The 25517-nt window shown below is 41.2% G+C and overlaps 1 protein-coding gene across 1 annotated transcript in view; it reads left to right on the top strand.

The window, feature by feature from the left end:
* The window catches only part of VWA3B (von Willebrand factor A domain containing 3B), a 184528-nt gene that overhangs the window by 51690 nt on the left and 107321 nt on the right, over nucleotides 1–25517 (top strand). Inside the window, exons 8-11 of the mRNA XM_058534636.1 lie at nucleotides 4694–4890; nucleotides 11765–11919; nucleotides 16981–17119; nucleotides 18207–18338. Coding sequence (XP_058390619.1) covers nucleotides 4694–4890; nucleotides 11765–11919; nucleotides 16981–17119; nucleotides 18207–18338 — 623 coding nt within the window. The remainder of the gene's footprint in view (nucleotides 1–4693; nucleotides 4891–11764; nucleotides 11920–16980; nucleotides 17120–18206; nucleotides 18339–25517) is intronic.

Raw genomic sequence — 25517 nt, 5'->3', positions numbered from 1 at the left:
AAGGGACTAGAATTCATCAGGATTCTTTCCCATTCTCCCATGAACTTAGTGGTTGCACACTCTAATCATCTTCCCCAACTGTAGTCAGACTCTACAACTGCCCATTTGGACTTGGTCACATAGTAGAGATGTGACTTCAGGCACGTCACTGCATCTCCTTGTCTCTCAGCCTTTGTGTGTGTAACTCCTGGGGCACTCCAGAGAACACGTACCCCAATCTGCCCAGCAAATCAGTTTTGCAGAATATTGGTGGGTTACCATTCTCTGCCCCTCTATCCCCTCCTTGGCTCCACTGCAGCACTGGGCAAGTATACTCAGCACATGATGCTTTAACAAGTGTGGATGAACAGAGAATATCAGCCAGTCAGCAAGTACAGCGAACAGAGTGTGTAACTGCTCAGAGACAGGCTGCTCTCTCAAGCCACACTGTCAGTACCTGTGTCCTGGGTGCCCAGACCCAGGAGGGCTTCATCATTTCACTCTCAGAGAACCTAGGCCCTAGCAGCTGCTATCTGCTGAGCCAGCTCACATGTTCAAAATCTCACCCATCTCACCTGCCTCCCTCCCGCCTTCCCCCTTTCTGTCTTTCTTGATTTCTTTCTTTCTGTCAAACATCACTTCCAGCTTCTTCTGAACCTTTTTTTTCCCCCAACTAATTCACAGCCTCTTTTCCCATGCCACTTCCCATGTGGCAGTCAAGTGTCGGTTTAGTGTCTCATAGCAGCTGTGATAACAGGAATATTGGAGACTGTGTCCCAAACTGTGGTCTATTGAATATAAGCCCTCCGTAATGGTCTATGCAGAAAGGGTCTGGGACTAAATAGCTTTAGGAAATACTATTTTTGCCTCTGCTCATGGTGAGCCCCATTGCCAATTCCTATGACAAACGCTTAGACAAGTCCTATGATAAAGAACCTGTTGAAATTGTTTATTTTCAAGCTCCTCAAACTTTTTGCTAAGGGTTTTTTCAGAACCCTCTTTCTGAGTAACAGCCACTGAGTTGCAGTAGAAGTAGTGTGTGTGGAACACAGTGTGGGCGACATTGAACTTGGCGCTCTCTGAGGTTGGTGCCAGATCTGGAGCTCTGGGTTATTCATTAGCTGATGGTTCCCTTGAAAGGCACACGAACCTGGCATGGCAGGGACCAGGTGCTAGACAAATAACTTTCAGTGGAGAAGGAAGGGGGTATAAGTTAGGGTTCTTCAGAGAAACAGAACCCATAGAACGTGTGTGTATATATGTGTGTGTGTGTGTGTGTGTACGTGGGTATACACAGAGAGAGAGAGATTTAAGGAATTGGCTCACGTGACTGTGGAGGCTGGCAAGTCCAAAATCTGCAGGGCAGTCTGGCAGGCTGGAGACCCAGGGAAGAGCTGGTATTGCAGTTCAAGTCCAAAGGCAGTCTGCTGTCAGAATTCTCTCCTCCGTGGGGGACGTCAGTCCTTTTTCTATTAAGACCTTCAGCTGAATGGATGGGGCCGACTAGATATGAAGAGCAAATCTGCTTTACTCAAAGTCTACTGATTTTAATGTTAATCTTGCCTTAAAAAAATAACTTCACAGAAACATATAGAATAATGTTTGACCAAATATCTGGGTACCGTGGCCCAGCCAAGTTGACACATAAGATTAACCGTTGCCATGTGGGGGCAGTTACCTGGTAATAAATCCTTGATGGCTGTGAGCCACTAGGGAACTGCACCTTGAGGGGAAGAGCGGGCACTCATAAATTGTGCCCAATCTGTCTTTTTGCTGTGGCCCTGGCTATAGCCGTGATGTTTCAAAAGCATTGACCAGTAGGTAGTACTCATTAAAGCGTGTTCTGAGATTGATAAGTAGGACAGAAAGGACCAGGCAAGTCAATTCTCTGGCACAGATGTGATCTGCCATGTGCTTCTCCTGCCTGTAACTGAGAGGAAATCTTTTGCAACCTGTCGCATGGACTAGGAAAGCAGTGTAATCATGATGAGCTGTGAGCTCACGTCTCTATAATAAATGAAGGTATTATCCTGGGCTCTGTAAGTGAGAATTGATGTAACGCTTTTAATTAAGATAACTGCAGGGGAATGGAAATGAGCCCCTAGTAAGTGACTCTAATGAACCGATGATGCTCTTCTCCCCCCCCCCCCCGCCCCAGGGAAAATGAGGCTCAGCCACTACTGGGTGTAATTAGCAGTGAAAGTGAAAAGATTCCCCCTTTCTCTCCTTTCTTCGGCTTTGGAGCATCTGAGCTCTTTGTTTTTGCAGCTTGGCTACCCCTTCTTTCCTTTATGAAATTCAAGTTGCTTTGGAGTCTTGTTCCCAACCCCCTTTTCAGCTAGAAGGAGTCAAAAGTGAGTTTCTGGCTCTTTAAAACCCCTTGTTAGAATTGGTTTGACGTGTTTTAAGGAAATTCTTTTATGATAAGCTTGAATTTATAATTGATAAAGGGCTCTTGTCTTTTTAAAAGAAGGCAACCCGAAACAGAGCAGACGTCCATGAGAGTGTGTGTGTTGCTATGGAAATAATTGAATGAAAATTTTATTTCCTACTACACCTATTAATCAGAAAGAAGGGAAGAGGATGAAGTAAGAATAAAGAGGAGACAAAGGCTTAAATGTAATTAACAATAATTGAGGAAAAATAGTCACCCAAAGGGTTTCTCCGAGGAGGCTGCTCCCACTGACAGAAACGGCTCCATTCTCTTTCTGCTGTTTCCCTGTGATGCAGGAGAACCTCCGGGATCAGAAGCTCTGGGAAGCCTCTGATTTGAGCTTCCTGTACAGGGTGAGAAGACGCTTTGTGAATCGTGTAGAAACCAACTGCTGGCCTTGGGGACAGTGCCCTACGGGGCTTTTGATGCCAGAATGGTTTAAAGTTCAAAAGCCAAAAACAAACTTCTTTGAGAAGTTTCAGCTCCACTAGGTTTCAGAGTGCATTATTTAAAAGGTGTTCTATTAAAATTTGAGGGCATGGCTCACAGGTAGTGTTAATAGATCCTTTATGTATTTTTGAGAAACAATTGGCTCTAAAGTGTTTTATTTCTTCAAATCTTATGCTATATATCGCCTTAAATATAGTAGGGTAATATTTTTGTTTCTCTAATAGTGAGTGCTACCTTTTAATGAGAAGTATAATTTACTTGAGTCTGTGTCTGGTGGAAGCATAACTGGTGGATCACCAAATCACAATTTAGAAAGCTCTTTCTGTCTTACCCTAGATGCAACGCTTGGCTGCACAGTACCATCACCCAGGGAGCTCTGAAAAGTCCCAATGTCCATACCAATTAAAACAGAATCTCATGGGTGGGGCCCAGGCATCAGTATTTTTTAAAACTCCTCAGAGGATTCCAGTGCACAGGGTTGAGAACCACTGATCTAGGTGGAAATAAACAAACTCTGTAGGGCTGGTGGACCTAAAATGCGGTAGAGCACATCATTTAAAAACTCCTCTCTGCCCAGCAGCCCCTCCCATCCTCCTAGTGCTCTGCTGGCCCCAAGGGGGCAAAAAGCTCAGGGTCCTTTCTGCCTTCCTTCTAGTGGCACGCAGATAAATGTTTACCAATCCACTCGCTGGAATAAAAAAGCCCTGATTTGTAGCATCTGCTGATTGCCAGATTGTGTAGATAGTCCCAGCATGGTCAATTTCACCCCACCATTGTGCTTCCACTGAGCCCGGAGTTGGGAGGAGAGGTGCACAGTCAGCTCTCTTGGGCCAGTGCAAGCCAGCTTCAGACCCCGGTGTCTCCTTCTCACTTTCAGATTTGCTCACCCGCTCCTCTGTGCCCACCTCCAGACACCCCAGTCTCCCTTAGGTGGCAGTAGGGGTTTTGAGCCACCTAGATAAAGACTTTTCTGCTTGTATGATAAGCTGGCTTATATAGTCTTCCGCTCCGGTAACATAACACCTCCTCCCACTTAAAGAGTATAGATAACCTTTGGAAAACACCAAGGGAATGTGCCTAAGGCTGAGGATGTTTGGGCAATTGGCCTCCTGGGTTGTACTTTAACCTGTGAACCTGACAAGGTGAGTTGTCATCGATACAGCTCCAGGCGCCTAAGCTGACGTAAGAGGTTTCTGAGCCTGCAGAGTTGAGGTCCAGGCTCTGAATCAGGCTGAATTCATCAAGTTAACAGGGGAGCTCCCAGGAGGCAGCCTGCCAGCCTTCTCAGGTTGACTGACTTCCACCTCAGTGCAGGTTACATGCCCCTCCTTGTCTTCCCACCTCGTTACAAAGCACTTTGACATGACTTTTCTCAATGAATCACTTCAACACACTTAGGAAGGCCAAGCTGATGCCATCTTCCATGTGTAGGTGAAGAATTCTGCTGAAGTTCAGAGAGGTTAAGGGAGTAACTCACCTAAGTTTGAACAGCTTGCCCAAGCTAATAAGTGGTGGAGTAGGACTTGAACCCAGAGCTTCTGACCCCAAATTTAATGCTCTCCTGGCACACAGCCTTGGTCTATCAGCCATCCCCACCTACGCATGGGCCAGCCAACTTAGGTAGAGGAGGAAGTGAGATGAAAAGTGGCGATTCCTGCCTTCCAGCCTTGTGAACTAATGCTTTGCCAGTCCTGCTTTGGAAAGCATGCTTCCTGATATGAATGTGGTCTAACAAAGAGCATGTTCCAGCTTGGTAAATATTAAGTTGAGGGTGAAATCTGAATGGCTTGTGTAATATGAATGGCTGATGAACTGTGATTCCAAAAATAGAATCAGGAGCAACCTCTGCTGAGAGCTACTCAAATCCAGAGGACACTTGGGACTCCAAGAAGTGGCTACAGAAACATGGCTTGAAAGCCCGGAGGCTGTCATTTTATGACGTCCTTGCTGACTGCTCCTTCCGCCACATTGATGGAGTTGTTGATATAAAAGCCAAACCAGAGAACGAGTCCGTGCAGACCAGTGCGGTAAGTGGAGTGAACTCCTGGGCAGGGCTGTGGCCTTCTCTTGATGCCCTGGGGGGTAAGGCCTCCCTCAGACCAGAACCCCGGGCAGGACCAGGGTTGAAAGGCAGCATGGAGGGAAACCAGCTTGGATTTCCATGAAGAAGGATGCCCCTTCTGCTTTACACCTTACACTTCTCTGAGTGTTGCTTGTGGGAGTGGAGATCAAGTCTGGGAATGGTTTCTAGATATAAGCAAATTATATGATAATTATACATAAACCAGGAGCTTGGCTTGTAGAAATTCAAGGCATTATGAGTCTCAGTCTCTTTTGACACTATGTCAAAAGAGAAGCCCTTTGTTCCCCAATATGGAACAGAAGAGAGAAATGCTGGTGACTATGCCCCAAACAGGCATTTCTATGGTCTTCTTGTATTGTCATTATCTTAAAGATACATTATTCTAGTGACTACCAGTCAGCATTTAGTGGATTCCCAGTAAACATAAAATGAGATTCTCTAAGGGGTTATAGTAGGGGAAGGGTATGTACTGAAAACTTTTGAAAGCTGTAGTTCCATTGTGTCAGTGGGTCTGAAAGGAATATAACTTCTCAAAGTGCCCAACTCTGGCTCCTGATGGAAAGATAATGAGCTATAGTAGCGGCTCCTGAACTTGAGCATGCATGAGTCGGTGAGTTTGAGGTGGGGCCCAAGAAACGCATTTATAACAATCTCCAGATGATGCTGAAGCTGCTGGTTCAGGGGCCACGCTTTGAGAAAAACACTAATGAGTAGCACAGGACCCAGAAGACTGCCAAAATTTTGGAATTATTGAAAGACTAAAAAGTGGCACAATATGAAACGGAAAATAGGGATAAAATGAGTATTCTGAATTTGTAAAACTGAAGGAAAGCTCTTCTAGAAGGTAGTAAAGGCCCAGATACACACTGTGAAGTGAAGGCTAAAATGCATGCAACAGAACACATGTCCCGATAATGGCAACCCAGCAGAGATAGCTGGGAGGGGCAATCAAGGTCGTTCCCAAATGCAGTGTCACTTATGTTTTCTCTAAGGCTCTGGCTCAATGTCAAGATCATCCCTGGGATGTCTGTCAATCCCACAGAGGTGAAACCCTGGTCTCTGACACCCCTTCTTAGGCTGTCTGACCCCTGGGCTCCACACATCCTCCCCAGGAAGGGCTCTTTCCTTTGGGGCTACATCAGCCATGTGATGTTGTGTTTTTACCCTCTTACTGCTGTGTTTACAATGAACTGCAAGGAGGAAAATATAAAAATTGAATTAGAAAAATGCAGAATTGATGCAAGAGTCGTTTCCTGGCTTATCTCCCGGGATGCAGAGTAATTGCTACAGTGCAGGGAAATCTCATTTGTGGATTCCTCCCCCAACACAGTGTTCTGATTTCGTGGACATTATTCAGTAATGTTATTAGTTCAGGAAATCATACATAACTGAATTTTCATTTTTTAAATACATTAGGCTCTGGATATTTAAAAATATTAATCCCTGTCCATTGAACATAGCTCACTGTGGGCGCCTGTCCTGCAGGTCTGTCTCTAACACGGATCTTCTTATTCCTTCTTGATAATTTAAGTGAAAAATTACAGGGACAGTTTGAAAAGTTTGGCTTATCAATGGGACTTTTACCTCAAATTTCTTGTGCTCACAAGTAATAATATAGTAGAAGTTGAGAAGTATAGGGTACAGCTATCCTCTTTCACAAATGTTGATGAAAAAGGGACAATTTTATTTTTAGTATTTGGGGCTACATATCTGAAACTGGATTTACACCTAAAATTGCAATGTGTATAAGGTCGGGTGAAACTGAGGCTGGGACAGAGGTAGGTTATTTAGGGTTCCCCCAGACTCCCACTGGCAGGACCCCTTAAACTTTTAACTATAAAAACCGGTTTGTAGGTATGGATCCAGAAAACTCATTTACACGGAGAAGTAAGTGACTAACAAGGCCATGCTATGTAGCATTTCTAAGATGGATGAGCAGGTGGGAGGAGGAGACAAAAATGCATTTCAAATTAGAGAATTTCAGGCAAAGCCTAGTAACTTGATATTTTGGGGCACCCTGAAATCACATTGCATTCGTGGTTGCTTGTGCCGTGTGTGCACAAAGCCAGCCCTGATGTTGAAAAACCCACTCTCGTCTCACCATTTATTTCTCTAACAAGTATTTATTGAGCCTTCACTATGTACCAGGCAGTGCGGTATGGTGGGAAGTGCACCAGATTTGGAGTGAGAAGACCTGGGTGTCAATGCTACTTCTACCAGTGACTAATTATGAGATGTTGAGCAAATAATTGAACCTCTTTGAATCTCACTCTCCACATCCATAAATGGATGGTGTCCAGTCCAAATAATAAAGTGCATGCCTGAGCACAGTGCCCAGCACTTAGGAGACGCCCAGTGGAGGTTACTTTCCTTCTTTTCTTTGTTACAAACATTGTGAGTCAGAAATGAGCATTTGTGGAAGGCGTTTATGCTTTGTATACAAGGTGAATATTCGTGCTCTCGTTTTGCACATGAGAAAACGAAGTCACAGGGCCTCTGAGAGGTTAGGCAGGTCACCTGCCATCTCATGGCAGGTGGCGGCAGGTGGAGGTCTGAGGTGGAACTCAGATCTGTTGAGCTCACACTGTGCTTTTCCCATCCTGACACTCTGCTGCCTGACACCTGGATTTGTGAAACTTGTGGTCTGGTGTGTTTCTATTTAGGAGTGCATAAGGCACAGATGAGAAATGCCATGTGACGGGATTGAGAGTGGGGAGAACTCTCTTGTGTGACATCGCCAGAAGCATGGTGAGAGGGAGAGGACGTCTTTATCCTTCCATCATTGCACTGCAGTGGAGGTGTGGTTCCCCTCTGCCTGCCTTGGAGGACTGATCTCATCATGCCCTTCAACCCTGCTCATATCAGTCACCACTGGACCTCTGAATTCTCATCCCTGTGTGGCCCTGACATTCCTTCTCTGAGTGTCCTCCATTCTTCCCTGACTCCTAAAATCCCTCCACCGAGCCCTCTGGAACTAGAAGTCATCAGCAAACCCCCTATAGCCTCCCGTGCTCTGAAATGTTCCCTTCGCCTGCTTGTCTGGGTTCTCTCTCTTGAGGACCCTCGTTTCTCCTCCATTCTCCTGTAGGCCAGGAGTTGGGTGGTGTTCCTCCTTGTTCTTCTTTGCTGCTTCTTGATCATTCTCCCTCCCTCTTCCTATGTCATCAGAATGTACCACCTGCTACACCTCCTGTGGCTGTCACCTACTGAGCCCTAGGTCATCTCTGTCAACCCTTGAAGTTTATAGCTTCTGGCTTGCTGTCACTGGCTCCAACTTTTTAAATTCTTAGTGATGTCAATGCCATGTGGATGACCCTTCCTATACCCGACCTTTTATTTCTCTGACCTCCTCTCTTTCAATGACTTCCTCCTCCCCTCCATCTCTATCACTCCTGCCATACGCACACTCTTGTTCTTATTACATTAACTGTGTCATCATAACCCACATAATCAATTCCAGAGGTCCCACTCTCTGACCACTTTTCTTTAGGTCATTTCCTCTACTGCCCTAATTCCACCAATCTTTCAACCCCAATGGGATATACGGTTTGTTGTTTCTACCACCTTTTCTCTGTCCTCTCTATCCCTTTGTCCCTCTCATGCATTCTCAACTACTTTTCCCCTCTTGTACAATATTACACTCATCTGGCAAAATCCCAACCCTGGTTAAATCCAACTTTCTGCCTTTTCTGCCTTGCACCTGTGCATTTGACTGCAGTAGAGGAACCTGGAGAAAAACACACAGCCACCATGCCTGTTTTCACTTTACATTCACGACCTCCAACTTCAGGCAGATCTTTTGTGCTGCCCAGCAATCCTACTGTGCTTTTCTGATCTACTCAGACTCTCATTCTCCAAGGTGTCTACCTTCTCCTTTGTCCTCGACCTTCAAACACCTTCTCCTCCATGCTCACTCTCTGCAGACGACCTTGCTTCCCAATTCATTGAACATTGAAGTGAACATCCATGAACGTCTACCTGCACATCTACAAATCCCCCAGCATCTACTCATGTGTGTTCTACCCTTACTTCTTCTAGGGTGGCTGAATTGTTCTTGCTTTTATCTAAAGCTAACCCCTCCCTATGTGCACTGATCGCTATCCCTTCATTCATTCATTACTCCCTCTTTCTGTTCTGTATTATCAATATTGTCCTCATTTCTAGATCTTTCCCATCAGCATACAAACGTGGTGTTATTTCTCCCATCTTAAAAATACAGTTTTTTGACCCCCACATTTGCCGTTGGATCTTCCTCATTGGCCTCATTTCTCTGCTTTTCTTTAGAATTCAGCTCCTCAAGCGTTTTGTACATTCCATTTCTCCTATTTTGCAGTTCTCCCCTGCTCCCTTGAATGCACTCCAATCGGGCACAGGCCCTCTTTCCATCAAAACCCGCTCTTTCCGGGGATACCTGATTTGCTAAATCTGGGGTCAGGTCTCAGTCTCTTTCTTACTTGACCTATTATCAACATTTTATATAATAAGTTACTTCCTTGAAATTCTTTTGCTTGCAGAAAATATGCTGTCCTATTTTTCCTCCTACCTCACTGGCTGTTCATTCTCAGTTTTCTTTGTTACTCTTTCCTGCGTCCCCAGCCTCTAAATGCTGAAGGGCCTCAAGGCGCAGCCCTCAGACCTCTTCTCTTATCTGCCTCCTTTCTCTGGGTGATCTCGTCCAGTCCCATGGCCTTTAATACTGTGGGCATGCTGGTGACTTCGAATTTAAATCTCTAGCCCCTAGTCCTTCGCTGGTCACCACCTGACGACTTGCCACGTTACTGGGATGTCTAATAAGCATCTCGAACCTAACGCGTAAGCCACTAAATCCTGATTTTCCCCTTCAAGGCTGCTCTCCCATAATCTTCCTCCTATCGATTTATTGCAATTCCATTTTTTTAGTTCTCTGGGCCGAAAACCTTAGAGTCATTCTTGACGTCTCTCTTTTCCTTCATACCCACATCTGACCTCTCACTAAATCGTGTTGGTTCTATCTTCATGATATATGTGTAATTCAGAATCTGACCACTTCCCACCATTTCCACCACTACCCCTGGTCCATGCCACCTAACTGACCTGCTGACTCCTTGCTTCTGGCCTTGACCATCCACAGTCTGTTCTCAACAGAGTAACCGGAGTTATCTTTTAAAATGATATAGTTTTAGAAATTAAACTTTAAAACTATGAATAAAACTTAAAATTATAAATTGTGTCACTTCTCTAAGAGAGTGGATCTTAAAAGTTCTTATCACAAGAAAAAAAATTGTACCTGTGTGGGGATGGATGTTAACTAATTGTGGTAATCATTTTGCGATATATGCATATATCAAATCATTATGTTGTATACCTAAAATTTATACAATATTGTGTCAATTATATCTTTAAAAAATTATGTCACTTCTTGGCCCCGTGGCTTAGCGGTTAAGTGCGCGCGCTCCGCTACTGGCGGCCTGGGTTCGGATCCCGGGCGCGCACCAACGCACCGCTTCTCCGGCCATGCTGAGGCCGCGTCCCACATATAGCAACTAGAAGGATGTGCAGCTATGACATACAACTATCTACTGGGGCTTTGGGGGAAAACATAAATAAATAAATAAAATTATTAAAAAAAAGAAATTATGTCACTTCTTATGTTAAGGCCCTTGGATAGTTCCTTTTTCACTTGGAGGAAGAGACAGAGTCATTACCATCAGCTAGCATGCTTTGCAGAATCTACTTCCTGGCCCTCCTCCTCATACTTCTCTAGTTCGTCTCGCTCTTTCCCTTGCTTACTGTATTTTGGCTACACTGGCCCTCCTAAAATTCTACAAACATGCTAGACAAACTCTTACCTCAGGACCTTTATATTTGCTGTGTCTTCAAACTCCCCTCAGACCTCCGTATGGCCACACCCTTTGTTCCTGCAGTTCTGTGCTCATATACCACCTTCTCTTTGAGGCTTTCCCCTTTTAGTTTTAACTTGTCCCCACCCCGACCCCTCTCTCAGCATTCTCTCTTCTCCTTCCTTGCCTTATTTTTCTCCGTAGCATTTGTCATCATCTGACTTGCTATATAATTACTTGTTTATTACCTGGCTCTTCCCCTGTACTGTGAGCTCCATGAAGGCAGGGATTTTGGTCTTTGTTCATGGATTGTATTCCTGATGCCTAAAAGAGTGGCAGGTGTGGAGTAGTGCTTGGTAAATTTATAAATTGGTTGGATGAGTGATAGAGAGTGACAGACCTCATGAAAGCTCTTTGTGGGAAGGCCTTGTCCTTGGACCACTTCTGTATGTCCCATAGAGGACGCTAGATGTGGAATGGGGTTCTTGGCTACTTCATTTGGGTCTACTTCCGTTGTAGTAATAATGGAAAGATGTTTTGTGTGAGTCTCAACTGCCACCTCCTCTAGATGGTCTCCCTCACCCTCTTGTCCACTGTGAACTCTTTCTTCTTTGCCAGAACTTGCCCAGTTGTTACTGTCTCAACTCAGCACTGGGTACTGGGTATCTAGTGCTCTGCATTGCTAACTTTCTATGTGTTTGTGTGTGTGTGTATGTCTGTGTCCGAGTGTGCATACAGTGTTTCCCTGCTGGAAACATTGCTTCACTGGGGCACATATGGGATTGCTCATATCTTCCTGACATCATTCACGACATCCAGCACAGGGCTTCATATGGAGCAGGTCCTAGTACATGTTTGGTTGAACCAGCAGTTGAATGATTTTATGGTGGGAATGAGTGCTAAGAGCTGTATAAATAAGGCAGAGATGGAGGTGCCATCTGGAGACTTTTCTTCTTGGAATGGTTTCTGAGTGGCTTCTGTCCTTTGTCCTTTCCTTAGGAGACCAACAAGAAGACAGTCCATGCAAAATACTGCAGTAGATTTGTCCATGCTCCCTGGAAGGACGGGAGTTTGGTCCATGTCTGCATTACCAAGGAGAAGTACTCACGGTACAGTGAGAGAATTCGTGCAGTCCTGGCCCGGATCCAGAGGAGGTGGGTGTATTTGCAGGAGGGTACAAGTGGTCCAGTCTCTCTTGAAATTGAAATCAGCTTGACCTCTTGATAAAGGCTCAACCAGGAGAAATGGTCAATAAACATTTTTAAGTCAAGGTTGCCACCTGTCGGTTTGCTGGTGGCCTTGATAATAACAGAGGAGGATGTTTAGATTCAGATTCCAAAGCTACCTTGATGCCAGTGCAGACTCTTAAAAACAGCAAACAATGGTGTAGTTATCATGTTGGTTGTGCATCAGTGTAGGAGGCTAAGGAATGCTTCTGCTCATGTCTTGCATTTTTTGTAGGCCACAGGTATATTGCACACTGTGTTACACCTGTCCTCTGTAGTCTTGAATATTACATTTCAAGGCAATATTACAATGTTGTGAAATATTTAAACACAATGGAATGATATATATAAATATACATATTTTAGAAATCAGCTAAAAATAACTTCATGTGATCCCTCTCAACCCTGCTAGTTCTTAAAATCTTATAATGCTCGTGAGTCTCATGTACTAATGCTGTGACATCAACATCAGTCCCATGGGGCTAATCTACCTTAATGCTTTCACCTCCCAAATGCCAGGGGACAGCTTTAGACCATGAAGACCTAATCCATTTAGGTGCGTGGGCTCTGAGGACAGATAGAGCTGGATTGTAATCCCAGCTCTGCCCCTTGTGTGTGACCCTAGGCATGTTAGTTAATGTCTTTGTGCATTGGTTTCCTCATTCATAAAATGGGAATAATAATGCCATTTATAAATGTGTTCTCTGGATTAGATTAGCCACTAAATATAATGAGTTTAGGCTGGTACCCAGCCTGCAGTAGCCGCTTGAAAATGAGAGCTCCTCCTTCTATGTTTTTTTGTTCTGAAAGCACATGCCGCAGACTCCTGTCTGCTCCCTTATTAACTCTCCAGAGCCCCAGCTTCTCAAAACCAAGCTGGTGATAGGTTGCTCAGAAAAAGTAATATTTGTGTCTGGAGTCTTCTCTGCTTATGGTTTTGGGCTTGACTTTTGGGGAGAGTAGTTTGGATTTCAGATCTGGGAAAAAGGATGCTGCTTGAAAGATACCCCACCTGCCAGCTGCCAGGTCTATTTATCCCTCTCCTCCCACCAGGAGGTGGGGAGTTTGTTGGGGAGTTTTCTCTCCTTTTCTATTTTCCGGAAGACTTGGTGGAGAATTTGTATTATCTCTCCATTAAATGTTTGTAAAATTCACCATTGAAGCCATCTGGGCCTGGAGTTTTTCTTTGTGGAAAGGTTTTTAACTATGTATTCAATTTCTTTAAATGCACATAGATAGAGCTGATGTTGGTCATTTAGGTCATCTTTATTTTCTAATAAGTCTGGCTACAGGTTATTCATTTTATAGATCTTTTGAAGAACCAGCTTTTGGTTTAATTATTTTTTTTCTCTGTAGGCTTTTCTCCTTTCTGTGTCATTAATTTCTACTCTTTATTATTTCCTTCTTTCTCCTTACTTTGGGTTTAAGTTTTTCAGATGGATGCTTATATCACTGATTTGAGACCTTTCTTTCTTTCTAACATAAGCATTTAATTTTATAAATTTTTCTCTGAGTACTGCGTTAGCTGCCACTCACAAATTTTGATATGTTGTATTTCATTTCATTCATTTCAAAACGTTTTCTAATTTCCTTTGTGATTTCTTCTTTGACAAAATGGGTATTTGGAAATGTATTGTTTGCTTCCCAAGTATTTGTGGATTTTCGTGATAGCTTTTAATTTCACTGTGGACAGAGAAATACTGTATGATTTCAGTTCTTATAAATTTACTGAGACCTGTTTTATGGCCCAGAATATGAAGAAAAAACCAAATTCTGCTTTTGTTGGGTGGAGTATACTAGAAATATCTCAGCTCAAGTTGGTTGATAGCATTGTTCAAGTCTTCCATATTATTACTGAGTTTTTGTTTAATTGTCCTGTAAATTATTGACAGAAGAGTGTTGAAATCTTCAATGGTAGTTGTGGATTTTTCTAATTCTCTTTTCAGTTCTATTTCTTCACGTATTTCGAAGTTCTATTAGTAGGTGCATGTACATTTAGAATTGTTCTGTTCTCTTGATGAATTGACTCTTTTATTATTATGAAATGTCCCTTTTTATCTCTGGTAATATTGTTTGTTCTGAAATCTACTTTTTATGATACCAATATAACCGCTCCAGCTTGCTCTTGATTATTGTCTGCATGTTTTATCTTTTCTCTATGCTTTTACCTTCCCTTGTCTGTCTCATATTGAAATAGATTTCTTGTAGACAGATATATGGTATTATTTTTTTAATTCAATCTGACAATCTCTACCTTTTCTTTGGGGGGAGGGGGGTGAGGAAGATTAGCCCTGAGCTAACATCTGTTGCCAATCCTCCTCTTTTTGCTGAGGAAGATTGGCCCTGGGCTAACATCCATGCCCATCTTCCTCTACTTTATATAGGATGCCGCCACAGCATGGCTTGACAAGCGGCGTGTTGGTCAGCGCCCGGGATCCAAACTCACGAACCCCGGGCCTCCAAAGCAGAGCATGCAAACTTAACCGCTATGCCACTGGGCCAGCCCCTCAATCTCTGCCTTTTAATTGGCATGTTAAGATCATTTACATTTAATGTGATTATTGATTTGGTTGGATTTAAACCTAAGATCTTGCTATTTGTTTTCTATTTGTCCCACCTGTTCTTTGTTCTCCTTTTACTCTTTTTTTTTTGCCTTTTTTTTGTTTGAATATTTTTTATGATTCCATTTTATCTCAACTATTGGCTTATAAACTCTACTGCTTTGTTTTGTTGTGTGTGTGACTGCTTTAGCATTTACCATATACGTCTTTAACTTATCACAGTCTGCCTTCAAATAACATTATTATTTTCATGTATATCATAAAAATTCTACAACTTCCATTCTTCCTTCTGTCTTTTCTGTTGTTGTCCTACACTTTATTTCCACATATGTTTTAAACCCACAATACATTATAAACTATCAATTATCTTATAAATAGATTTAAAATGAGAATAAATGTATTTTGTATTTATCCACATACTTGATATTTCTGTTGCTCTTTCCTCTTTTGTATAGATCCTAGGGCAGGTCTGTTGGTAATGAATTATTTCAGCTGTTTTAGTCTGAAAAACTCATTAATTTACTTTTATTTTTGGAAGATATTTTTGCTAACTGTTGAATTCTAGGATTGCAGTTTTATCTTTCAATACTTTAAAAATCTTCCTCCGTGTCTTGTGGCTTGCATGATTGATGATGGGACGTCTCTTGTCATACTTATATTGTCTCTGGCTGCTTTTAAGATTTTTCTCTCCGTCACTGGATTTCAGCCTTTTTAGTGTTATAATGTGCCTTGGTGTGTGTTTTTAAATTTTTATTCGGTTTGGTTTCTTTGGACTTCTTATATCTATGGGTGTATTGTTTTCATCAAAATTGGAAAAATTTAGCCATATTTCTTGAAATATCTTTTCTGTCTCCCACTTTCCCCTTCTTCTTGGTCTCTCATTACACATGTTAGACTTCTTGATATTGTTCCATAGGTTACTTATTCTCTGTTATTTTTTTCAGGCTCTCTGTGTTTTATTTTTAATTGTTTCCTATTGCTATGTTTTTCTTAAAGTTCCCTGATCTTTTCTTCTGCTAGGATCTAATTTGCTGTTAATACCATGCAGTGTATTTTTCATTTCTGTTATTGTATGTCTCTAGGAGTTCCCTCTGGGTCTTTTTTTTTTTGTATGTTGCATTTCTTGTCTCATTCTGTTCATACTTTACCTTCTTGAACATATGGATTATGTTTATAATAGCCGTGTAACACCCTTTTCTGCTAATTCTATCATCTGTGTCATTTTTGGGTCTGTTTCTGTTGATGTATTTTTCTTCTGGTCATGGATGATATTTTCATGCTTCTTTGTGTGTCTGGTAATTTTTTATTGGATACTAGACATTTCGAATTTTACATTGTTGGGTGCTGGATTTTGTTATATTTTTTACATATGTTCTGTGGTGCAGCTAAGTTACTTGGAATCACTTTGATCCCTCTGGGGCTTGCTTTTAAGTTATGTTAGCATTGGTCCAGGGCAGCCTTTAGTCCAGGGCTAATTTGGTCCTACTACTAAGGCAATACCCTTATGAGGACTCTACTTGATGCCGCATGTATTAAGGAGGCTTTCCACTCTGGCTGGTTGTAAGATGAACTATTTCCAGTCCTGTGTAAGCTCTGAGGGGTTGATCTACCTACTCCTTTTTGGTGATTCATTCCCTGACTTCAGTAGTTGCTTCACACACATGCCCTGGTCATTACTTAGCCAAAATCTCGGGGCATCCTTCTGCAGCTCTCTAGAGTGCGTTCTCTCTCCCTTTCTTTCTCTCTGTCTCCATCCCTTCCCACCCTCTCTCTCTCTTTCTATGCAGTAACCTCTTCTTCAATATTTTGCCCTACAAATTCTAGTAGCTTAGGCCTTGCTGAACTCTGAACTCTGTTTCAAATATTTTTTCCATCTGCAGCCAAGAACTTAATTTACATCCTGTGATGGGAGCCTGATCTTTGAGCATGAAAGAGTCCTGCTCATAGAACCACCTGGTACTTGCTTATTATAGGGACCTGGGGTTGGTTGAGACTATCCATAAGCTTCCCTGAAGCTTCAGGAGTGTGCTGACATTACTAGCTTGACTGCAGTCAGTAGAGTTAGAAGAACAAATGGTCTGAAGTCATAGCTGAGGCTTCAAACTATCAGATGACTGGAAGTAATTTACTTTTGGCTTTGGAACCCACTATTGGATTTAGTTTGCTGTCCTATCAATTTTCCTAGTTCTGTTTTACTTGGATTGATGATGGATAGTGGGTGGGGGTAAGAGGGTGGTAGTGATGAGGGAATCAGCCCAAATGTAGGGTTTTCTACTGGAAACCCTCAAAGCAAGTAATCCACTCACAGAAGTTTGTGTATAAACAATAAAGCACAGCTCTGGCCTCTGTAGATGTATCATTAAGTTCTTAGGAAGATGCTCATTGCCATAGGCTCTAACCATTCACTTTCAATCTTTTTCCTGCCTAGGATTAAATGGCTACAGCACGGGAGTCAAATGCTCTTTGGAAAAGTGTGTAATGATTGCGTCTATGTTCTCATTGATACATCTCACTCAATGAAGGGAAAACTGGACTTGGTGAAGGACAAGATCATCCAGTTTATACAGGTTAGATGGAGCTGTCAGGTTCATGCATTTGTGGGCCTGTGCATCCTGAATGCATCTCCATCAGTCATCAACTGCAGTGGTTATGAGAGGTACATGGGTAAGGTTTGCACTCAAAAAGCCATAGGAAAGCCACTTTAAGAGAAAGCTCTCTTTTGCCAGTTAGAGAGTTATCAGTTCTCCATAGCAAACAGACCTTTCCTATGGTGGGTCCTTTCTGTAATGCATGTGTTGCTAAGGGAGTTTCTATGTCCATTGCTTCAAGTTTTCTCTATCCTGAAATCTGTGGTGTGTACATACCTCCATTGTTTTCTAGAGACCCTTCAGCTTGGCGTTTTTGTTTTAATTTCCAAAGTTTATTAGGGGTGCTGCGTGCACTGGCCCCGGAATTGAAGTACGAGAGGAGTGTAGGCTGATGATTAGGAACCTGCAGTTCTTATTCTACCTGTGCTGCCTCTGAGTTGTGTGACCTGAAGCAGATTGCTTACATTTCCTGACTCCTAGTTTCCACACCTATAATGGGTATCCTAGTACTGTGATGAGTCAGTGGTATTTGTGTGAGTATTAACCACAGAAAATAATTATGGGGAGTATTGACAAATACAAAATACAGTTTTTAATTTGATAAATCTCTACTGGAGAAATATGAGCTGATGGAAGGCAGATGAATAGATATGTAACGGAATAATAGCCTTACCAAAAAGATGATCACCAAGATGATGACATCATTTCGAATTTCTTTTCTTTAAGCTGATTGCATTTAGTGTGCTTATTTGGTATACCATTAATGTCAGTATTAAAGACAACATTTAATGTCACATTATATATATATATATATAAACTTATATTTCATATATATAATATATAATCATACATATATACATTTGTAAATGTTAAATATCCAAACTGTGTATAAATTTTATTTAAATGCCTTTTGTACTAGAAAAGATTTTCTCTATTGAATGTAATTTTTAGCTTCTAGAACTGAAAAGAGATCTCATAGTGATTAAAATTTATCAAACCATGACCCGTCCTAACCTTTTCTTACATTTGAGTAGGTTTATGCTTAAAGAAAAATTGTCTCTTACAGGAACAGCTGAAATATAAAAGGAAATTCAATTTTGTGCAGTTTGATGCTCAAGCAGTTGCATGGCAGGAAAAACTTGTTGAAATCGATGAAGATAATTTGAAAGGGGCTCAGTCCTGGGTCAGAGACATGAAGGTAAGATGGAGGCTAGATCTGGGAGAAGAAGCCTGACGTGATCACCTGCTGGGTTTATTCGCAGGATAGAAGTTCATGAGAAAGTGCTTTGAGCCCCAAGGATGGTAGTGGCTTCATGTAAACACTCATTTTGTTTACAAAGGTCACGTTAATCCAATCTCATTAATCAATATCTTAATGTTTAGACAAGCTTCTATTCACAGCATCCCATTTCCAGATCTGCCCTGGGCTCATGTCTCAGCCCCTTTATGAAAAAAAATTTCAGAATATAATTTTTTTTGTACTCAAACATTCAGATTTGTTCCTTCTGAAACCTCATTATTGTTGTAAATGATATATTGCAGCTATTTTTAACAGTGGACTTTGTTCAAAAACAATGAACTTGTAGAAACATACAGTACAGTGTGAGTGGTTAGGACTGAAAGCAGGGAGAGAGAAAGGGCAGCAGGGTATGTATAGTAAGGAGGTGAAATAATTTCTTCAGGCCTGGGTTTTACTGGGAGACCTTTAAAGCCACTACTCTCGGCATTTACATAGACTATGGGAAGGATTTTCCTTTCCTTAAATTTTCTCTTGTCTTGAACCTATCTTAATTTTAAAAGTTTTTTTTTTTTTCCCAGAACCACATAGCATTCTAGATATTTGAGATACACGAAAATTGAGACTAAGGGCTCTTTTTAAAAGGTCAAATGTAGATCACAAACATCTTTAAAATAGTTCAGTGCCTGAGTTTAGAGTCCCAGGTTTGACAAAAGCCACAATGGACATTAGCAGAGCTCCCTGGATGTCAGCAGAGCAGGGCCTGTGCTGTCATTGGATGTGCTGGACTTCCCTTGGGATTTGTTTTTAAAAATGAGAGAGGGAGGGTAGGCCCCGTGGCTTGGTGGTTGAGTGTGCACGCTCCACTGCTGGCGGCCCGGGTTCAGATCCGGGTGTGCACTGTCTCACCGCTTCTCCGGCCATGCTGAGGCCGCGTCCCACATACAGCAACTAGAAGGATGTGCAGCTATCACATACAACTATCTACTGGGGCTTTGGGGGGAAAAAAAATAAATAAAAATCTTAAAAAAAAAAAAGAGAGGCGGGGGGAGAAATCTGTTCTATAAGAAATAATGATGCCTCTAAAATTTTGTCCTGACTGGCCACCTTAGCCTGGGAAAGAATATTAAATTCATACCCAACTTGTTAAATTTCCAGGATTAACCAATGAAGTTACTTGGGACATATGTTCTCTCCTTTTACAGCCTATAGGTAATAGGAAATATCTTGCTAATTCAGAGTCCAGTAATTTAGGGTTTATGAAAACAAGATATTATATATGTGATCTCATTGGGTAAAAACACTAATGAGTTCTGCTTTATATAAAAACTACTAATGAGTAGAATCAGCTGTCTAAATGGCTAAAAATATAACTCAGATCGTTCTTTGTATAGCATGATTCTGCTCTCTTCAAAAATCTTCGCCAAAGCTCCCTTCCTTGCTTATTGAATGTGCAAAATTCATTTTCCTGAAGACTTGATTCCTCTATAATTATCTTGGCTGGTTTGGTCCAGGAGTCAAGCCGGTACCTTCAGCACACCGCTCAGGCGTTCTGAGCCTGCCGTGTGCTGCTGGCGCCGGGTGGGCGGCAGTTCCCCAAACAGGCATCACCAGTCCTAAGGCCAGAAAAGCACAGCCTGGGGCAGTGCCTGCCGGGGAGGGTCGTTGGGGGTGGGGTCTGGCCCAAGGCTGCTGTGGGAGCAGGTGTGAAACAGGAGCCAAATCCTGAGTGGCTTTCATGTGGTTCTCAGTGTGGCCTTCTCCCAGCTTTTCCACCACGTTTTCCACATACCCTCAGCAGTGGGCTTGTCAACAGAAGATGATTGAGGTTGGGCTCAGAGAGAAGTTGTTCTTGTTTACCATCTAAGCTACATTTCTGCTGCCCAAATGCTGCAGGAGTTTTTTGGGTTTTTAAAAAACTCTTAAATTTGAAATCATTTTAGATTTACAAAAGAGTCACAGAAATAGTACAGAGAGTTCCCATAAACCCTTCACCCAGCTTTCCCTAGTGTTAAGATCTGACATAACCATAGTACCATCATCAAAACTAAGAAAAGCACATTGCTGTTATTAGCTAAATTACAGACTTCATTCAGAGTTCATTAGTTTTTCCACTAATGTCCGTGTTATGTGCCAAGATTCAGTCCAGGCTTCAATCCACATTGCGTTTAGTTACCAGGTCTCCAGCCTCCTCTGATCTGACAGTTCTGTCTTTCCTTGTCTTTCATGACTTTGACACTTTTGAAGAGAACTGATCAGATGTTTTGTAGAATGTCCTTCAATTTGGCTTTCTCTGATGTTTTCTCATGATTGGATTGGGGTTATGGATTTTGGGGAGGCATACCACAGAGGGGGTGTGTCTTCCTTAGTGCACTGTATCATATCACATGCATATCAGGTACGTGATGTTGATGTGCCTTAATATTGGTGATATTAACTTTGATCACTTGGTTAAGGTAACATCTGGGCCAGATTTCTCACCTATAAAGTTACTATTTTTCCCCTTTATAAATAAGAAGTGTTTTGGAGGAGATACTTTTATTGCTGTACTGTTCTAACCGTGACTTTCAGTTTCCTTCCTTTTACATTTATTTGTTAGAATTCTTCTATAAGGAAAAATTTCCCCTTTTCTCCATTTTATTTATTCATTCAATCATATATTTATTTCAGTACAGACTGCATGGATATTTATTTTACCTTTTGAGTTATAATCCAATACTATTGTCCTTTGTTTTGTTTCTAAAGTTGTTCCCACTTTGGCACTGGGAACTCTTTTAGGTTGCCTCCTGTGTTCTTCAAACATGCATCCCTCCTCTTTTTTCCTTTAACACTTCCTTACTTTCTGACACTACAAGATGTTCCATGATCATCTTGTATTTTCCCAGGCTCAGCCCCTGGAATCTACCACTTCTCCAAGGAGCCCTTGTTTCTTTTATTTTAGAGAGTGGTATTTAGAAAGAAAAATCTGGGCACCTAGGTATTAGTGCTACCGGACTGTCACTGCTCCTAGGCCCTCGCAGTGGACACAGACAGGAAATATATGTATAATAGCCCATGCATCCACAAACATCTGTGCATCCACAAACATCTGTATTTCTGTAACTATCTATCTGTATTTATGTTAAAAAGAAAAACAAAACCATGAATTCCTACTGATACCTCTTCTCCAATCCAGTGCCACAGGGTTCGTTTGTAATGAACCTGTTTGCTTGTTTGTAACTTCTTTCACCATGAGAAATCTCTCATTTTCTATAATGTATTTACTTAAGTGTTTGACACTAGTATACATGTAAAGTAATTTCAGAATTGCTAACCCATACTCTATGAGAAACACATTTACCAGCTAGAGTACACTGTTTGTGTATAGTTATTTTTGTCTTTAGCCTACAGTATCCAGTCAAAAAACTGTTTTCTATAAGTCAGGTACTTTTTTACCCAACCCCTTCAGTGTGGTTATGTCATTCATTAGTAATACAGTTAAATTCTTTGGTCATGGTCTGCATTCCATCTTGGGTTCCCCCCATGTCCTAGTTGATTCTTATTTTAATTTGCACACAATAAAAAACACTCTTTTTGATGTACAGTCATCTGTCACTTAATGACGAGGATTAGTTCTACGTAATGTGTTGTTAGGCAATTTTGTCATTGTGCAAACATCATAGAGTGTACTTGCACAAACCTAAATGGTATAGCCTACTACCCACCAAGGCTATGTGGTACTAATCCTATGGAACCACTGTCGTATATGCGGTCCATCATTGACTGAAACATCATTATGCGGCACATGACTGTGTAGTTCTATGGATTTTTACAAATGCATAGAGTCAGGTATTTATACCATAGTACCAAAGAGAGTAGTTATATCACCCCCCAAATTTCCTCATGTGCCCCTTTGTAGTTAACCCCTCCTCTCTCTTAGTAACCACTGATCTGTCTTTCTGTCCCTATACTTTTATTTTTTCCAGAATGTCATATAAGCAGAATCATACAATAGATAGCCTTTTGGTTCTAGCTTCTTTCACTTACCAAAATGCATTCAAGTTCATCCAAATTATTTCATGAATCAAGAGTTTGTTCTTTTTACTGATGAGTAGTATTCCATTGTATGGATGTAAAACTGTTTATCTGTTCCCTGTTGAAGGACATCTGTGTTATTTCCCATTCGGGGCGTTTATAAATATAACTGCTATGAACATTTGCATACAGGTTTTTGTGTGAATACATGTCAAGAACTGTGAAGGGTCTGAGATTTTACCTTACTTGCAGACTAACTTGGATGCTGGCAGAAGATCCAAGACTCCTGGGTCAGAGACAAAGGATTTTATTACTCACAGCAATAGCAATAGCCAGAGTTTTAGCATTTTCTTTGTACCAGTTCCCTGAACCCTAGTTCCCACAGGGTGATGTGAGGAGGGCCAGGTGACACTCACAGACACAGTAGGTTGTGCTAAAGGAGAGGGACCCTGAACTTAGAGAAACTGAGTTTTCTATAATGGACTATGAACATGCTTGTCCTGTGCTCCAGAATTAGGTATTGTCTTTACACTGGATAATAAGCATGCCTGCCTTTTGCTCTGAAGGAAGACATTATCTCTATTTTCCAAGGCTGTTCTCTATATAAACATCCTTGAAAAGATAGACCAGAGGTTCTTAAGATAAGAACATAGATTATTGATTTGAGATATTTCCTCTTTTCTAATGTAGGATTTTAGTGCCATAAATTCCTTCTCAGCACTGCAATAGCTGCATCCTACAAATTTTCATGTTTTGTTTAATTTTCATTCAATGCTATGTAATTTTTCATTTTCTTTGTGATTTCTTTTCTGAGTGGTGAATTATTTAAAGCCTGTTCTTTAATTTCCAAGTGTTTGGAGATTTTCACGTTGTCTTTCTTTACCAATTTCTATTTTGATTCCACTATGGTCAGAGGACATACTCTGTATGATTTCAGTTCTTTTAAATTTTTTAAGGGTTGTTTTATAACTCAAGATATGGTCTATTTATATGAATTTTCAATGTTTGAAAAGAATATGTATTCTATTGTTAGATGGAGTGTTCTCTAAATGTTATTTAGATATGGTTAGTTGATGGTATTATTCAGTTCCTCTATATCCTTGCTGACTGTTTAGTGGTGCTATCAACTGTTAAGAGTGGGGTATTGAGGTCTCCAATCATAATTGTTAATTTGTCCATTACTTCTTTCAGCTCCATTAGATTTTGTTTCATGTATTTTGAAGCTCTGTTGTTTGGTGCATACACATTCAGGGTTATTATCTTCTTGTTGGATTGATCTTTTTATTATCATATCGAGGCCCTTGTAATTTTCTTTGCTTTAAAGTCTACTATATGTGATATTAATATAGTTACTCCTGACTTTTAAAAATTAATGTTTATATAATGTATCTTTTCCTTTTTTTTATTTTCAACCTACTTACGTTGCTACGTTTGAAGCATTTCTTTTAGACTGCATAGAGTTGGGTCATATTTTTGCTCACTCTCCAATCTCTGTCATGTAATTGGTATATTTAGACCATTTACATGTAAAGTAATTCTTGATATTTAAGGCTTAACCCTCCCATTTTGTTGTTTTCTGTGTTTTTCCTCCATTTCTCATTTCTCTTATTTTTTCTTGCCTTCCTGTAGATTATTTGAAGGTTTTTTAGTGTTCTATTCTGTTGCATTTGTAATGGTTTTGAGTGCATTGCCGTGTATAGTTTTCTTCATGGTTCTTCTAGGTATTTTCTTATACATATATGTAGCTTATCATAGCCTACTGATATTGATGGTTTACCACTTCAACTTAAGTGTACAAACCTTCCTTCCATTTAGGTCCCTTTACTCTCACCATATAAAAACTATAACTATCTGAAGTATTTCCTCTACATTCATTATACACCATATTAGATGGTGTTAAACTTTTGCTTCAGCCATAAAACATGATTAAGGAAACTCATGAGGTTAAGGATTGTGTGTTATGTTTACTTCTATATTTACCCATTCCATTGGTTTTCTTTCATTTCTGAAGGTCCAGCTTTCTTTCTATTTGGAGAGCTTTCATTAGCAATTCTTTAAGGGTAGGTCTCCCAGCAATAAATTCTCTTTGTTTTCCATTTCCTTCAACCCTGGCGGATGTTTTCACCAGATATATGATTCATGGCTTGCAGTTCGTTTTTTTTCAGTACTTGAAACATGTTGTGCCACTTCCTTCTGGTTTCTATGGTATCAGGTGAGAAACTGCTGTCATTTGAATTGGTGTTCCTTTGTAGATAATGTGTTATTTCTCTTTGGCTATTTTTAAGATTTTTCTGTCTTTAGTTTTCAGAAGTTTTGTGTCTTCTCAGAAGTGTCTTCTTTGGTTTTACCCTATTTGGGGTTTGCTTAGGTTCTTGAGTTGTAGTTTTTATGTTTTTCACCAAATTTGGAGAATTTTTAGCCATTACTTCTTTGAATACTTTATCAGTCCCACACTCTTTCTCCCCTCCTTTCTAGAATTCTGATGGTATGAATGTTACATCCTTTTTATTGTCCCAGAGATCTCTGAGGCTCTGTTGGTATTGGCATCAGTTGATTGCTTTTCTCATTCAAATGTTGTTTTCCTGGTTCTTGGTAGGATGAGTGATTTTTTACTGTATTCTGGACAATTTGGTTGCTATGTTAGGGGACTCTTTATTCCCATTTAAATCTCCTCATTTGCAGGCAGTCGCCTTGTTCAGGTTTAGCATGTTAATTCTATCCTACTTTGGGGCCTTTAGTTCCAATGATACTTTAGTTTTCTGAGCCATGTAATCCTATTCTGGTCTGCTTTGTTCTTCTCATGCTGCTGGGCTCCCACTTAATTCCTGTTTTGTGCTGTCTGTGGGGGTGGATGGCATATCCCTGGGTTGCATATTGCTGCTGGGTGACCCTCTGGGGTACAGGGTCAGAAGCTGCTGGGCCTAAGTCTACCTTTGCCACTGAGTAGAGGGCAGGAAGACACAGGGTTTTGCGTTTGCTGTTGTTGTAGGACTGGACTTCCCATCAGTGCCCCACCGGAGCTGGGACAGTCAGGGACTTTGCTGCTGCTGGCAGATCACATGACCCACAGGTGACCTGGTTGTAACATGGGGGCTAGAATAGCTGCACTGATGCCGCTGCTGCCAG

The sequence above is a fragment of the Diceros bicornis genome, chromosome 40 (assembly GCF_020826845.1).
Source record: "Diceros bicornis minor isolate mBicDic1 chromosome 40, mDicBic1.mat.cur, whole genome shotgun sequence".
NCBI classification, from domain to species: Eukaryota; Metazoa; Chordata; class Mammalia; order Perissodactyla; family Rhinocerotidae; genus Diceros; species Diceros bicornis.
This window is presented reverse-complemented; position numbering and strand designations above follow the sequence as displayed.